At 43.6% G+C, this 15,974-nt stretch overlaps 2 protein-coding genes across 3 annotated transcripts in view; one reads left to right on the top strand and one right to left on the bottom strand.

The window, feature by feature from the left end:
* Positions 1-3,195, top strand: part of LOC135244460 (protein FAM135A-like) — a 29,035-nt gene extending 25,840 nt beyond the window's left edge. For both annotated transcript variants that reach the window (XM_064316758.1, XM_064316759.1), the window contains exons 21-22: positions 100-213; positions 1,092-3,195. In XM_064316758.1, the coding sequence (XP_064172828.1) occupies positions 100-213; positions 1,092-1,297 (320 nt within the window). In that variant the 3' untranslated portion in view covers positions 1,298-3,195. The remainder of the gene's footprint in view (positions 1-99; positions 214-1,091) is intronic.
* A 3,827-nt stretch (positions 3,196-7,022) lies between these two features.
* ret (ret proto-oncogene receptor tyrosine kinase) overlaps positions 7,023-15,974 on the bottom strand; it is a 38,631-nt gene continuing 29,679 nt past the window's right edge. The window contains exons 11-20 of the mRNA XM_064317323.1: positions 15,441-15,697; positions 15,194-15,341; positions 14,984-15,091; positions 12,640-12,857; positions 11,935-12,057; positions 11,710-11,780; positions 10,943-11,080; positions 10,446-10,545; positions 9,311-9,458; positions 7,023-8,054 (exon numbers count right to left, since the gene is read on the bottom strand). Of these exons, the coding sequence (XP_064173393.1) occupies positions 7,897-8,054; positions 9,311-9,458; positions 10,446-10,545; positions 10,943-11,080; positions 11,710-11,780; positions 11,935-12,057; positions 12,640-12,857; positions 14,984-15,091; positions 15,194-15,341; positions 15,441-15,697 (1,469 nt within the window). The 3' untranslated portion in view covers positions 7,023-7,896. The remainder of the gene's footprint in view (positions 8,055-9,310; positions 9,459-10,445; positions 10,546-10,942; positions 11,081-11,709; positions 11,781-11,934; positions 12,058-12,639; positions 12,858-14,983; positions 15,092-15,193; positions 15,342-15,440; positions 15,698-15,974) is intronic.

Below are 15,974 nucleotides of genomic sequence, written 5' to 3' on the forward strand. Positions count from 1 at the left end.
GTGTGTGTGTGTGTATGCGTATGCGTATGCGTGTGTGTGTGTGTATGCGTGTGTGTGTGCGTGTGTGTGCGTGTGTGTGCACGCTGTGCTGTTTCTCAGGTCTGCAGTACTTTAGGAATGTGGTGCTGGTGAGCTCCCTGCAGGATCGCTACGTTCCCTATCACTCCGCTCGCATCGAGATGTGCAAACCAGCCCTGAAGGACCGGCAGTCCGGTGAGGAGCCAGAACTGAGCGCGCTCACATCAGAGTACCATTCATACTGCACTGAGCGTGCTCACATCAGATTACCATTCATACTGCCCTGAGCATGCTCACATCAGATTACCATTCATACTGCACTGAGCGTGCTCACATCAGATTACCATTCATACTGCCCTGAGCATGCTCACATCAGATTACCATTCATACTGCACTGAGCGTGCTCACATCAGATTACCATTCATACTGCACTGAGCGCGCTCACATCAGAGTACCATTCATACTGCCCTGAGCGTGCTCACATCAGATTACCATTCATACTGCACTGAGCGCGCTCACAATGCATAACATCTTACACACAGTCCATTCATACTGCACTGAGCGCGCTCACATCAGATTACCATTCATGCTGCACTGAGCGCGCTCCAGTCAGATTACCATTCATACTGCACTGAGCGCGCTCCAGTCAGATTACCATTCATACTGCACTGAGCGCGCTCACATCAGATTACCATTCATACTGCACTGAGCGCACTCAAATCAGATTCCCATTCATACTGCACTGAGCGCGCTCCAATCGGATTCCCATTCATACTGCACTGAGCGCGCTCCAATCAGATTACCATTCATACTGCACTGAGCGCGCTCACATCAGATTACCATTCATACTGCACTGAGCGTGCTCACAACACATCACATCTTACACACAGTCCATTCATACTGCACTGAGTATGCACTGAGATTTGAGCATTCTCAAATCCACATCACACCTTACACACAGTCCACTCAGGCAGCTGAACACTGTAACATTACCTCTCCATTTGCTTTTTTCTATCTTTGCCAATCTTCCCTTTGTTTCCTCTCTCCCTCTCTGTTCTCTCTCTCTCTCTCAGGTCCAGTGTACACAGAAATGATCCAGAACCTTCTTTTGCCGGTTCTGCAGAACGGGGACTGCAATCTGGTACGCTATGACGTGGAGCACGCCCTGCCCAACACCGCCAACTCCTTGATCGGGAGGGCCGCCCACATCGCCGTCCTGGACAGCGAGGTCTTCCTGGAGAAGTTCTTCCTCGTGGCGGGCCTTAAATACTTTCGCTAGCTTCACCCCGCCCTCCTCTGTGAAGTGGGCGGAGCTCGTGGGCGGAGCCATTACCTCACGTGTCCAGATAAAAAGAACTCGCAAATATTCTCTCCAGTTCATTTACCAAGTTTCAAAAGTATTTATAGTTTTATATGGGAGGCGAAAGAAAATACCAATTTTTTACTAGACGATTTGTGGATGCGCGGTTCGTTTCATTTCCCAATTTACTGCCTTTTTTAGGTCGTTGCAAGTCATTTACTGCACATTCGTACCAGTTAAATCGTTTTACTCGGAATAAAAAGACTGATTTGTCGTTTTTAAGAGCAACGCTGCTGAAGAAAAGTATTTTAAACTGAATCATCTCTTTTAAAGGGGCATTTTTATACCCCTCAGAATGAAAAAGCATTTGCTTGATCTCAAAACAGTTTCATACACGCTGTGACAGATATTTTTCTGTGTAGTTTTTTTACAAGAAGGGGAAGCACTTCCTGTTTTCTGTCTAATTTTGTACGAGAAGGCGAAGAACTTCCTATTTTCTGTGTGGTTTTTTTTACGAGAAGGGGAAGCGCTTCCTGTTGTCTGTGTAGTTTTTTACGAGAAGGGGAAGAGCTTCCTGTTTTCTGTGTAGTTTTTTACGAGAAGGGGAAGTGCTTCCTGTTTTGTAGCCAAAGCCAATACCGAGCTGCAGTGGACCTGGTTTCTGCCTCTCGGTACTGCAGGCTTTGCTCTGGACTTATCCAGAATGTTCTGGCCACACAAACGGGCCGGGGTACTGCAGAAACGCAACACTACATCATCAACGCACACTTAGGGTCGAAAAACGTCTTTTTTTTTTTTTCCTTCCTGTTTTGTAAATGTGGGACAGTTTGTCCCTTTTAACACTAGAAATGATTTTATAAAATCGGTCATTTCTCGATACCCTTTCCCATTAAATATTTTCTAAGCGATTTTTACGTCTCATCTCTTTTCTTTTAACCAACAAGTAATAATGTCTGGTTTTTTGGGAGATTATCGAATTATTTTTTTACCATGAGATTGGCTAATTGTGCAATAATTAAAAGCGATAATGTACTTGATTTGACGAGCTGCAGCCAAACTGCCACACTCTTGCAAGCTGTTATGTCTACTTTGCCCTTATCTTTAGCTTATAGTCTGCTAAAAATGTAGTTTGTGTTCTCCTGTATTGTAAACATCAACATACACCAAACTCTGAACACCTCACTCTTCAGCATCTGTTTCCACAACCCCACTGGAAAAACTGTAACATTTCCCAGAATGCTGCGCGGTTCTTTCAAGCCTGGATATGACCACGAACAGGATGAATCCACGTTTGTTAAGATTGAATGAGAATGATAAGCACAATCAGTACTGCCTTTGGAAAAGGTTAAATATTTTTTTATTCTGTTGAGACATACTGCTTTTAAAGTGTCCGTTAAGCTATGGGATAAAGACAAGGAACATTTTTTATGTAAATTGTTTCTTAAATGAAATTGCTGTTTATTTAAAATGTAAATCACCATGTTTTAAGCGAGTACCATGATCTTCAAAAGACCAATACCGAATCAACTTGCTGTGGGCTGTATAAGAACTTTGGTGCTTTCAGAACTTAAAACAAAAGTAAAACATTTTAAATTTCATCTTAATAGACTTAATTTTACAGTATTTGTTTTAAGTTATTCATATATAACTATTATAAAATTTGAATTTTGGTTGCAGTGTCTGTTAATTAAGGAGAGAAGCTAAACAAAGTGTTTCAAGAGCTTGTATTCAAGAAAATACCCAGAAATGAATTTGTCTGTCTGTGTCTGTCTGTCTACTTGCCTGTTGGTTGGTTGGTCAGTCGGTCAGTGGGCGGGGCATTTTGGTCCAACATTGATGTCAATATCCTCAAATTAAAGCTGACAGTCTGCACTTTATCCTCATGCCCTGTGTTTTATTTCAAATCCAATGTGCCGGAGCACAGAGCCAAAACAACACAAACTGTGTTTAAATGCACACTGCGCTGTACCTCACGTATGCCATAACGGAATGGCACGGAAGCTGTGCACTGCTGGGGTTAGCCTCACGGGGGCGATGTTTGTCCCCTTTGAAAGAACTAAAGCCTTCCCTGAGACGTGTCTATGGAAATCTGAAAAACGGTACAAGATCAGTTCACGTTTGCTTTCCATAAGCGTCAATGATGCTAATAAATGCAGGTAAAATAGCGATTAAGCAAGTTCATTGGGAAATGGAAATATCCTAACACTCCTAAAACGGGTCATATACCAAAATAATACTTGAAACAATACAAAAATTAAATTGCTGTAACCATTTACCAGTTTTCATTATATGTACAGAATGTTTAGTGTATTCATAAGTGGTTGGTAATAGTTTGGTTTCCTGTGAAATGTACACATTAGCCTACAGGAAATGAGGTACAGTTAATCAATATCTGAGGACAAGAACAGAAATCTGACCATCATTAATCCTGCAGATCTTAAACCTTGTGGGAAAATATTTCATATAAATATCATTTTCTAAATGTAATGATATGATATTAATTGCAAAAATCTTTCTTCCTTCCTGTCTTTCCTTCCTCATGAACAGGGGTGGCTTGTGGGCATTGCCTGATTAGGATTTTAGTGTAAACTGCTCAATGGCTTCTCTACCACTGTGAACTGAGCTGGCTGGCTGGATGCTGCCCGAGTGTTCTGGAGTAAGGCGGGGCGCTTGGACTATGATATGCAGTTTCTGGTTCAGCTGGCTGGAGAAGGCTGGCCTGACTAGGCTCACCCCATTCTACCAGTCTGGCCTGCCAGGTTTTCACCGATACTGTGTTGTAGCTATTTGAGGAGCCGCTGGGCCTACACTCCAGCCAGCAGAGGGCAGGCTGCACAAAGCTGGGGCATGTTGACGAAGGGTAAGAGAACATCAGTGGTGCCACTCATGGAGCTGGCCAGCATTGGGTCCTCCAGGCTGCTGCATAGGATTGTGGGAGAGGTCTGTGCATCCCTGGCATAACCCCTCAGCTTTTGCAGAAAGCCACATTCAGTCTGGCCTATGGGTTGATGATAGTGAGTATATTTTCCCTGCCCTGATTCACTGCTCACTGGCCATGATGAAGTTGAGCTGAATTTTTAGGTACAGACACTTAAATGGCCCATGACGTCTTGTTGTAGTGTCACAATAAAAGCGGGTTAGTCAAAAACTCTTTATTTCCTTTCTTTCTTGTGAGTTAATGCTAAATTAGTTCTTCAGCTTCCATGTGTCTTGAAAGTGGTTGTGTACTTCCTAAAATCAAAGTGCCTTCTCTAGTTAATATGTGAGACTTGGGCATTTGCCTTAGCAGTATTGCAAACATTGCAAGTAAACATAAATATACCATGTATACTTTAAGTGTGTAAACGTCAAATTCCTCTGACTAAATGAGCTGACCAAAGTCAGAAATGTTGGGATACCACAAATATCTTACTATGACTTCAGTTTTCGTCAAATTGAAGTCCCAACCAGGTTAACGCTTATTAATTTAAAACCAAATAAACAGCAATCTCACCAGCAATCTTAAACATCTTTCTGATTAAAAGGATGTGTGAGAGAGCAGAACAACACTATTCCTTTGAGCGTCAACTATTAAACAGCATAACAGTGCCTAATGAACAGTAACCCAAATACTTCCACTTACAAAGGACAGATATCCTATTCCATTAATGGCGCCACACAAAACACATTAGATTTTCTCATTCATTAAACGAGAAGAACAACACTGTGCCAAATGTCTTTTTACTCAAGTTCTCTGGGAATTCTTAGAGTAGGCCTAGCTATGAACTGAGACGCGTTCAAATGTTAGACATTGCTGGTGGTTGTTGGGTGACTAGGCTAACATTTTCGTTTGGTTGGTAAGTTAAACAAAAAAACTGCTTGCATTCTTTCTTTGAGTGTATTGCAGATTTGGAGGAGGAGCTTTTTAGTGAAATTGGGTGAACATTGCTCAACTGTTCTTCTCAAGATTTATTCTCTGGCTTCTCAAAACAGAATCTATCTCAAGAAACACCAAAGTTGCACAATAATAACAGACCTGTTGTGATATGTGTAATGCCTTGGGTTTCAGGCTTTGTTAGTGATGTTCCTGTTGATACTGTGTTAAAAGACTTTAATGCTGAACTACTTCATATAGTTGAACTTGTGATTAATATTGATGTTGCAGATCAGTATTTGTTGGTCAATTGCAGTCTACATAGAGGAGTTTATGACCATGTAACTAAATTAGGACCTGATCAGCTGGTCCTTGTAGCACAGGTTAAGAGTAGCTGTTCAAGTTGTAATTAAGTTTTATAACTGCAGTTTGGCATAAATGTTGACCCTGTGATAAATGTTGATGAGGTTCAGTCTTCGCTGTGTTGTCAGAGTTTTGGTTAATGTTATAGATGTTGCGGTTCAGTCTGTAATATTGTGTAGTTCCATGGTTCAGGTAACCACACAGAGCACAGCCAGAGACGATTCTGACCTATATCACAACAGAGCTTTGCAGCACACACAAACACACACACACCACTTTTCACAACAGTACTGCACTATAAGTGGTTTAATTTCAGCCAAAATATGCTCACCAGTTCACTGGGGTGTGTTTCTGTGGATTAAAACATTTTCTCAGAAAACCTAGTAAAAAATATAATTGTCAAAAGAGTGCTATACATGCAAGTGAGTATGCAGTATTTTTTTTTTTTCCAAATGATCTATGCTAACAGTGATACAAAGATATATCGCTAGTAAACCTAGATAAATATTTGTATATAATACTTATACCCATTTACCCATTCATTGATTCGTTTTATCATAATAATCTTTCATTTTAGTGTGTCACATACATGTTGCCAGTGTTATAATCTCACATTTGATATGTTTCTGCATCACTCATAAGGGCTGCATGTATATCCCAATATGGTTTTTTACTCCTGTATAAATTGAGCCACAAATGGTATAGTACAGTTCTGAAAAGCGGTGTGTGGGAAAGCACTGTCACGCCATAGGACAACAATACTGTGGCTCTTGTTTGAAATTCTTCACATTTCTGCATTGCGTGTCTGGTACACAGATGCTGCTGCTCTTCAGCGTATTTGCGTAGTTTGTTTGAGCCTGCTGAATTTGGTGTCTTGGGAGAATTGTAAGTACGATGTACATTCCCCTTGATCAGATCGTGTTCTCTTTTATTTTTTTTTCCAAAGAAACCTGATGCTGTTTGGCATTTTTTCGTAATTTACTGTATGATGTGTCTACACACCACGCCTCAAAAGCGTATCAGGAAAGGATGAAAAAGTCCCTTGCTGAGGATCCTGAGAATGATCTTTCTGATGCAGCTGAGGTGCATATCCATTTTGATAATATAAACCTTTTCTATTTGTATTAATGCACATATTTAGATTGGTTATTTCAAACATATTCCTTGAAGCCTAGCCGAACAAACACGTTTCATATCCATGCGAATGATGCGTATTTCTAAAATGTTAACAAAGCTGGTTGCATTATTTAACTATAATAGACAGAATTACGAACGCTCAGAATATTTAGAAATTTGGCTGGTTACCTTTCTTTCCAGATTCTATTGAATGTCATCTGTTAAATCAAAACTTTTCACATTATCACTTCCTGTATCCTGAACACCGTGTGCAGCACAATTCAACAAATGTGTTTATTGGCAGTAACTGGAAAGAGAGAAACAAAGTCAGTATTTGGTCGCTTTTATTACAAACTTAAACCAAGGGCGATGCGTCTTTCAGTGTTTTTATTGATTGCAACTTAATCATGTTTTTACAAATTACACTCATTTGTTGAATATAATCATTTTGATTAATCACCTCAGTTTCACAAAGGAGGTCGTGACATGGAGTAGGATCCTAAAGGATTGGGTCCCAGGACAGCACTGGGTGTGGCCATACGGTACACTACATGTTTCATGTCCCTAGCATAACAGATACTTTGATAGCTGTGGCATGAAGAGAACCTATATTCCACTTACATAAATAATTAGATGTTTTCTCTCAGTTTTTTTTTGCAAATACAGGTCTACTCTCGGGAAGGTGACAGACGTTTAAAACAGAAGAAGCACAAAAATCGTTACTTGCATCGTAAAATAACGTCATCCTTCCGTCTAGAAACTGCCAGTCTGTCCGCGGACACCGCTGTCCCTTCCGGGTGTGCTCGAACGAACCGAACGAACTCGGCGGACGACGATAAAGAGGTCCCCTTTAATTCCTGGGGCGGCACTGCGGTTCTCCTCTCGGCCCAGCGGTAAGAACTCGCGCGGTTACCGTGGTAGCGTCGCAGGCGGCAGAAAAAAACACTGGCAAGCCACTTTGAAACGGTCATGCAAACACGCAGCTTGGCGTGAAGTTAGGCACCAACATGCCGAAAAGCCCCCTGAAAAGATCCGTGGCTCTTGTAATGAAGCCGTTTCACGGCAGAGATAGCGCACTTTCACCCAGTGGCCCTCTATTCAAATACCCGTGCTACAGAAATGAAAGGGAACCCACTTTAGCTTCACACTGTTTATATATATACACATTTATATATAAATATACACATCTACACACTTTGAGATTTCTTTGTTTTTTTTCTTTTTTCTTTTTTTTAAAGATTTGTTTTTAGCTATCAAACTTGTCCATAAGTTTTGCCGTAGAAGGCGGAATCATCCAGTTTGCATAAACACTATCATTGGCATATCTTGTAAAGACTGGGTTAGTGCCATCCAGTCTGGTGAGCAGTACCGGACTCTTCTCAGGCCAGTTCGGGTAAGACATGCCTAAAAACGAGAACAGATAATTTTTTCTGCACTGAGGAACCACAAGGCAGACGCACACGGTTAGGCTTGTGAAGGAAACCCTGGCTTTGGTGTGTCTCAGAGCCAACCCCCACATACCCCCCCCCCCCATACCCATCCTGTCTGTTTAGGCTACGAAGCAAGACTACAGTGCAGGTCCCTGCTCTGGCTAGAGACTAGCCCATGGGATCGCTCTATGTCACTGGTTCTCTTATTAATGGAATCAAAATGTATGGTGACAGCTATCAATCAGATAAATTATGTATTTTACAAATATATTAGTTTGGTATATTGTTCTGTTGTTGTCATTGATACAAATACCTTGTCAATAAATTCCAATGTAAATACATTAAGCATTCTGGGCCTTCTGGCAAATGTTTACATTCAGTATGACACATGGGAATTCCAGGTCAAACTGACTCTTCTCTGCATTTACCATATTCTATGTTCATTAGTAATATTAATAATAATTAATTGTTGAACATAATCTCCAGCTCAAAGTAAGACAGCATTCACTTTGTTGGAAGGTACTATATAAGCTAAGGCCAGGGTAAACTCATCCAGTGTGTGGGGATATCAGAATGTGGCCATGGGACAGTATTATGTATGTGCTCATACAGGTCACATGTGCAGCCTGTTCTCAAAGCCTGGGTTTAATTCCACAGCCTTACCGTTCCCCTCATCAGCAAGATACAGACATAGTTTTGCCAAAATCAACACTGAATCTTTCACATTTTAAACAAAATCCTCCTTCCACCAGCACCAAATCACTCACGATTTACAGAACTAGGACCTGTTGCAAATGTAAACTTGTTTCGGAATTTGCCTTCGCTAAAATGAAAGAGAAATTTTTTCGCAGTCACTGCTGTCAAAAAATTTGTCTTTTTACTGGAATGTTGGAACATATGAACTTTTCACCTGGCTGAAATCTTTGACATTCCATAAGCTGGCCGTCTTAACAATGAGAATTTAACTGGAAACCTAGTTTACATCTGAACCTGGTCCAAATTAAACCCCACAACCATTATCTCTCAGATCCATTTAATCAACATCTTGATTGATTTAATGATTGATTGATTGATTGATTTAAAAATGGCATGTTCTGTTAGCGATTTCCGGAATTGCATGCCATTATCACTGTCACATGATCCCCATAGAAAAGCCAATCACGATTGCCAAAAAGAGGGAGGTCATGTGAGCTCGTCTCTAGAATCTAGTAAATGCATGGGAAATTCTACCATAGAGCTTGTTCTCAATCCAAGTGGAGGGAAGAGCGCGGGGGAGGGGAGCATTATTACAGTCCACAAGGGGCGTGTCCTCTTCTGAGAGGGCGTCGTCGTACAGCAGGGAATCGGCCGGGGTGGAGGCCGCCAGGTCCAGGTAATCCTGACATCATAAGAGAGCGAAGAGTGCAATGTGAACCTCCCGCCACTAGGAGTGCTACAGTACTAGTCATAATACTTAAAAAAGTCTATGGCACAATCTATGGCACAAACAAGTGTTACAATATAAGAAACCTCCCCTTGCAGACTGATGGCTCTAGATAAATATGCCCTCACCTGGACAGAGCCACCTATAGGGTAGGGGTGGAGGGGGGTAGATATAATAAATAGCAGACAGTCAGATTAATGCATCATAGGGTTACCTTAAGCGCAGGTCCAGGTTGTCGGCATTTCAATTTGGAAAATAAATAAGCTTCTCAAAACAAAGACCACCATCATACCTGTTCCATAGCCAGTTGATAGTCAGTCTAGTATGTCTTGGCTTTATTGATGCAATGAATGAATACCACATTTAAATCTTACATAAATTGATCCACCTGGGACTTTTTAATGTTGTACCCAGTGAGCTCGCTAGCACATTAGCTAAACAGTCCAGGCAGCTGGCTGACTAAAGAGCCTGGTCAGGTTTGCCATTTGAAACCACTAACATAAATTTGTACAGTCAGTCTCTAGATTGTGTTATTACAAAGCCCAAAAGCTAAATATTTGTTTGCCTGAATTGGCAGCACACGATCAGATTACAATGTGCCATGCTGAGTAAAAGCATATTTATTGTACACCTGTTCAGTCGAATAGATTGGAGAGGAGACTATAATATACCATGTATGACATAGCATGGGTAGATATGTTTTTTTAATAGAAGGCATGTATGTACAAACACATTGTGCATGTGTTTGTATGTGCCTCTGTGCAAGTGCATATGCATATGCAAGTGTGTGTGTGTGCGTGTGCGTGTGTGGGCGTGTGTATGTGTGTGTGTGTGTGTGTATGTGCGTGTGTGCGTGTTTGTGTGTGAGTGTGCGAGTTTGTGTGCGCGTGCATGCGCACGTGTGTGTGTGTGTGTGTGCGCAGGGGAGGTGTTTGCTCTTACTCGGCTCTTCACCATCATCTTCTCCAGCTCCTTGCTGATCTCTGAGAAAGTGGGCCGTTTGTCTGACTCCTGCTTCCAGCAGCGCAGCATCAGATTGTACCTGAGAGACACAACAGACACTGGTGAGAAAGGTTCCCTCTGACAACACGTCCACCTCATAATCCCTGTTCCCCAGACAGCATATGCTGTATACCTGTGACCCTGAGTACTGCAACAGAAAGCCTCCTTCAGCCTGGTACTCTGACTACATTCTGACTGCATTTTCAGGAGGTGCTATTCACCCATGCCAGCTTCATAAATAATACATATGTACATCTCTCTGTGAAACTAAAATATAAGTGGATGAACAGCAGTTGGCCCTGAATCCACTCAGCAGTATGAACCACCACTCCAAAGAATGACTAAGGAGCCGGTGACCGTGAATTTGCTAAGAGCTGTTCCTGTGACGTTGTCAGGACGACGGCGCGCTACATGCTACGTGCTCTGGGGGAACACACATTTCTTCTGTGCAGTTTTCGGGTCGCTCCATCCGGTAGCCGGTCTTGAGGAGGTTGAAGAGTCGTTCGGGGGCGATGCCGGGGTACGGGTTACCCCCGAGGGTCACAATCTCCCACAGAAGCACCCCGAAAGACCAGCTGGAGGAAAGAGAGAGAAGGAGAGAGCAGTTGTATGAAGGTGTATGTGGTGAGGTTCTGTTTTGTTTACTCTTTAACCTTACAGCACAAAAGCTTCTGTTTGAAATAGACTGCTTTTCCTCTGAATCAAACTCAGCCACTCCTCTACATAGACCACAGTCCTCCGTCAAATCTGAGGACCCATTGTTTTACCCGTTTACAGGAGCACTGTTTTCTCCCATTCTTACAGCTGTGTGAAACATAGCTATATCGTGTCAGAAGCCTTTGCTTCCAATGCTACAGTATATAACTAAAAAGACTTGGAAATTGGAGATGAGAGACAGGGAAACCGCAAGCAACCTGGCCTTTCATTACACTGTTTCAAGCATTTAGTTAGGCACTCTGTCCCAGAGTTAAACAGCTTACATTCATTACATGTAAGCTGGGTATTGAATAAAGAAATTCACTGAAAGGTGCAATGGCGGTACCGAGCCTTGGGATCGATACCATGCCCAGCTCCATAACCATTACACCACAGTGCCACCCACCGCCATCTTTAACAGTAGTACATTCTATTTTAAACCACGTTATTACTATGAATACTGTAATTCACTTAATTTGGGAAACAGAGAGAGAAAGCAGATACTTACACGTCGCTTTGTGTTGTGTAAATGTGGTCAAACAGGGACTCAATTGCCATCCATTTTACCGGGATGCGACCCTAGCACACAAAAGGGCAAAAAGGGAACAGCTTTAAAAAAAAACACACACACATTACATATTGTACATTAGGAAAAATAAATGCTGCAGTCCTGCATGTTTCACTTTATAGAACTACGAATTGAACAGGGTAGTGAGAAGCAAAATTTTATTACCTTGCTCCTTTTGACGTAGGAGTCTTCTTCGTACACATCCCTGGACAGCCCGAAATCTGAAATCTTCATCTTCCTCCCCTCGGCCACCAGCACGTTCCTCGCTGCCAGGTCACGATGAACAAGCTGTGGGAAATAAATAAATAACCCGTCAGAACGCTCATCGGTGACTGGAGTTATCAGGGACAAAGAAACAGCCTCGTGTCCTGATAACAGATTATGACTGTATAGACAAGCCTCTGGATTATCACTGTGTAACTGAGACATAACACAGGATTCCAGGTGTGGGATTAACACTGTATTCTAGACATAACGCAAAGTTCCAGATGTGTGATTATCACTGTAATAGATATCTAAAATGGGCTTCTGTATGAGTGATTCACTGTATTGTATAAATATAAAGCAGGGCTCTGTGTGTGATCATGACTGTGTGATAGAGATTCCACAGGATTCTATATTTGTGATTATTACTTCCCTTTAGAGACATACTGCAGGGATTGTGTGTGATTATCACTGCATAAGAGAGACACAGTGTTGCAGATATAAGCTCTTTTCTCTGTGTTTGTCCCTCTCGCACACAGAGCCCAGGTCTGCCTTCATAATGCAGGGATTGTGTGTGATCGTTGCTGTGTAATATAGACGCAGCGTATCAGCTATAACACGCGGATCTTTTCTCCGTGTTTGCCCCTCTCACACACAGAACCCCACCTTCATCTCGGCCAAGTACTGCATGCCGCGGGAGATCTGCCAGGCGAAGGAGATGAGGTCGCCCATGGTCAGCACCCGCTCGTCCGGGTTCTCCAGGTAGCTGGAGTTGCGGTTGCCGTCGCCGCCGCCCACGTAGCTGGGGCCCACCTTCCGGCTCTCCCGCAGGAAGTTGCGCAGCGACCCGTACTTGGCGTACTCGACGATCAGGTACATGGGACCTGGCAGGAAGAGCGCGTTTCGCTTTTAAAAAGGGGGGGGTCATCATTGGTGAGCTAAGAGGAGGGAGCTTCCTGGAAGCTCTCCTGTTTCCTGATCATTACCGAGGATTCTGGGAAATTAACCAAGACCAGCTTGGAGGAACTTAAATAGCAGTGTAGTTAGTCATGTATCTGTTATATTTTAGAGAATTATGATGTCATTATTATTTTTTGTAAAGGTTGAAATTAAATACAGCTGCAAAAAGAAGCTGTAGTAATAAATAATAATAATAATAAGCTGTAAAAGGCAAATGAACCATTATCTCATTATCTTTCGATACTCTAATTAGTCAGATGTGTCTCACGTTGATCTCCAGGACCAGTATTCACAAAGCTATGTTGGGGAAATGTGAAGCACCAACACTCAGCTCAGAAATGATATCATCAGCATTCCCACAAAAGATGCGCACCGAATTCCACAGAAGCCGAGAGTCATTCACCTCCAGACGAACGCGTCTGCGTTACGGGCAGCGGACTGAGTGCGCTTCTCTTTTTTTACCGTGTTAAAACCCGGCTGCGTGTGAAGCTCGGCTGTAGCTGAAGAGTGCGTTTTATCGGTCTGAACTCTCGCGTTTTCTGGAATAATTCGTCCGGCGTAAACGAGTGAAATGAAATGATGGGGCTGATGAGCGCCGCTCTTGACGCAGGGCGCTGCGCGCGCACGCTTGATTTATCCGCTCCGCGCGAGCTCAGCTGCCCGCCCGCCTCCGCTCCCGCCCATATATGGGCATGGCGGGGCCTGCGGAATGGAGCAGTGGGCAGCGTGCCATTCGATTAGCTAATTAACGCGAGGCGCACAGCCGCGAGTGGCAGGAGGGTCAGGAGACTGGTGGGAGAGGAAAATGGCAGCAGCACTCACTAGTGCAGTCACATGTAGCACACTACGTGCATTCACATTCACATGTAAAACACTGTGTGCATTCACAGACACATGTAACACACTGTGCATTCACAGTCACATGTAAAACACTGTGTGCATTCACAGTCACATGTAACACACTGTGTGCATTCACAGTCACATGTAACACACTGTGTGCATTCACAGTCACATGTAACACACTGTGCATTCACAGTCACATGTAAAACACTGTGTGCATTCACAGTCACATGTAACACACTGTGTGCATTCACAGTCACATGTAAAACACTGCATTCACAGTCACATGTAACACACGGTGTGCATTCACAGTCACATGTAACACACTGTGCATTCACAGTCACATGTAAAACACTGCATTCACAGTCACATGTAACACACGGTGTGCATTCACAGTCACATGTAAAACACTGTGTGCATTCACAGTCACATGTAACACACTGTGCATTCACAGTCACATGTAAAACACTGCATTCACAGTCACATGTAACACACGGTGTGCATTCACAGTCACATGTAAAACACTGTGTGCATTCACAGTCACATGTAACACACTGTGTGCATTCACAGTCACATGTAACAGAACTGTATAAATCCACAGTCACAGGTAACACACTGGGAACATCCACAGGCACTTTTCACCTTATGGCTACAAAATCACTCTTGTAATACCAGCACAGAGCTTCATAACCAGGCTCCTGTGGGGTTCAGGGTGTGGAGGCCTGCTTTCTGACACTAAACGTGCGGACGTCTAGTGCGGACACGGTCGTGAGTAAAAACTGAAACCTTTTTACATACCTGCCTTCCATAAGCTGTAATAGACACAGAAGCAGCGCCACACACTACAGGCTCTGAGTCTGGGTGTGGGATACAGTACACTGCTGTGCTGTAAGCACAATATGCACCACCATCCGGTATTCTACGGTTATACCATAGCACTCAGAGGGAACTTAATGTGAGGGGGTCATCTGCTACAGCAAGTACAGTATGGTAAGAAGGCATTAAGTGGTAGGATGACGGCGAATGACTTTCACCGTCCTTTATGGCTTTTCCAATATCTGCCTGGGAAATTGCCACAATAAAAGGTCTAATGAGTGTCCATATGTATCTTAAACCCCCATTTATGAGGCGTGTTAATAACTTGCGGTGGTGACTGGGTAATCATACTCTATCGCCTTAAGAGATAATGAAGACACCTCCCCCATCTTACCGTCTTGGCTGCAGGCCCCGTACATCTTAATGACGTGCGGGTGGTTGACTTGCTTGAGCAGGGTGAACTCCGACAAGAGGTCGCGAAGCTCGCTGTGAGAGGCGTTTTCTGTTCGGGAGAGAAGAGGGGGCGGAGAGCTGACTGTGACACAGGCCTTTGTCCAATCAGGTTCCAGTTAGAGACAGATATTGGGGGCCTCCCCGTCTGTACCTTTGAGCATTTTCACGGCGACGGTGGTGTACCCCGCCTTCCCTTTCAGTCGGAACGCCGTCGCCTTGACGACCTTCCCGAACTCGCCTTCTCCCAGGGTTTTCCCAAGTACCAGGTTCTTTCTTGGAAATTCCCACTTTGGATCCTCCTGTTTTAAAGAAAAGGTTTTAAGCCATTACCGTGTGTACAATGCAGAATTGTAGTTGTACAATTGTACATTAGAGGGCGGGGCCCGGAGGTGTCTTACAGGTATTTTGAAGGTGTCGATGGCCACTTGGTTCTCCATGGAGTCCAGCGAGGGCCTGCGGACGTTGTTGGCGGAGTAGCTGATGGGGTAGGACTGGGCGGGGCGGCGGAAGGTCATCTCGGCGGAGGCGATGGGCGGCTTGGGGCTGCTCTTGTGGTAGCGGTGGATGAAGTAGGAGGACAGAAGCACGGACACGATGAAGGACAGCAGGACCGCCGTGGCGATGATGGTCTTGCACATGTCGTCGCACAGCGGCTCTGCAACAGACAGACAGACAGACAGACAGAGCACTGTAAGCGATACGATCAGGACTCATTTTGACATTTTGAGCGGAGTACTAAAGCAGATTTGGTTACTTTATAGCTTAAAGTGTGTTATGTTTCAGAAAGAAGAGAAATTGATCCACGTAGGGTTAAGGCAAAGGGCTCTTTGAATTGATTGATGATGTCTTGAATATCGTTGTTCAAAGACGTCACCCTCCCTGCCTGGATGACGCTGTGGGCAGTTCCCCTACCCACTGAACCCCAGGCCGCA

Source organism: Anguilla rostrata, chromosome 18 (genome assembly GCF_018555375.3).
Source record: "Anguilla rostrata isolate EN2019 chromosome 18, ASM1855537v3, whole genome shotgun sequence".
Classification (NCBI taxonomy): domain Eukaryota; kingdom Metazoa; phylum Chordata; class Actinopteri; order Anguilliformes; family Anguillidae; genus Anguilla; species Anguilla rostrata.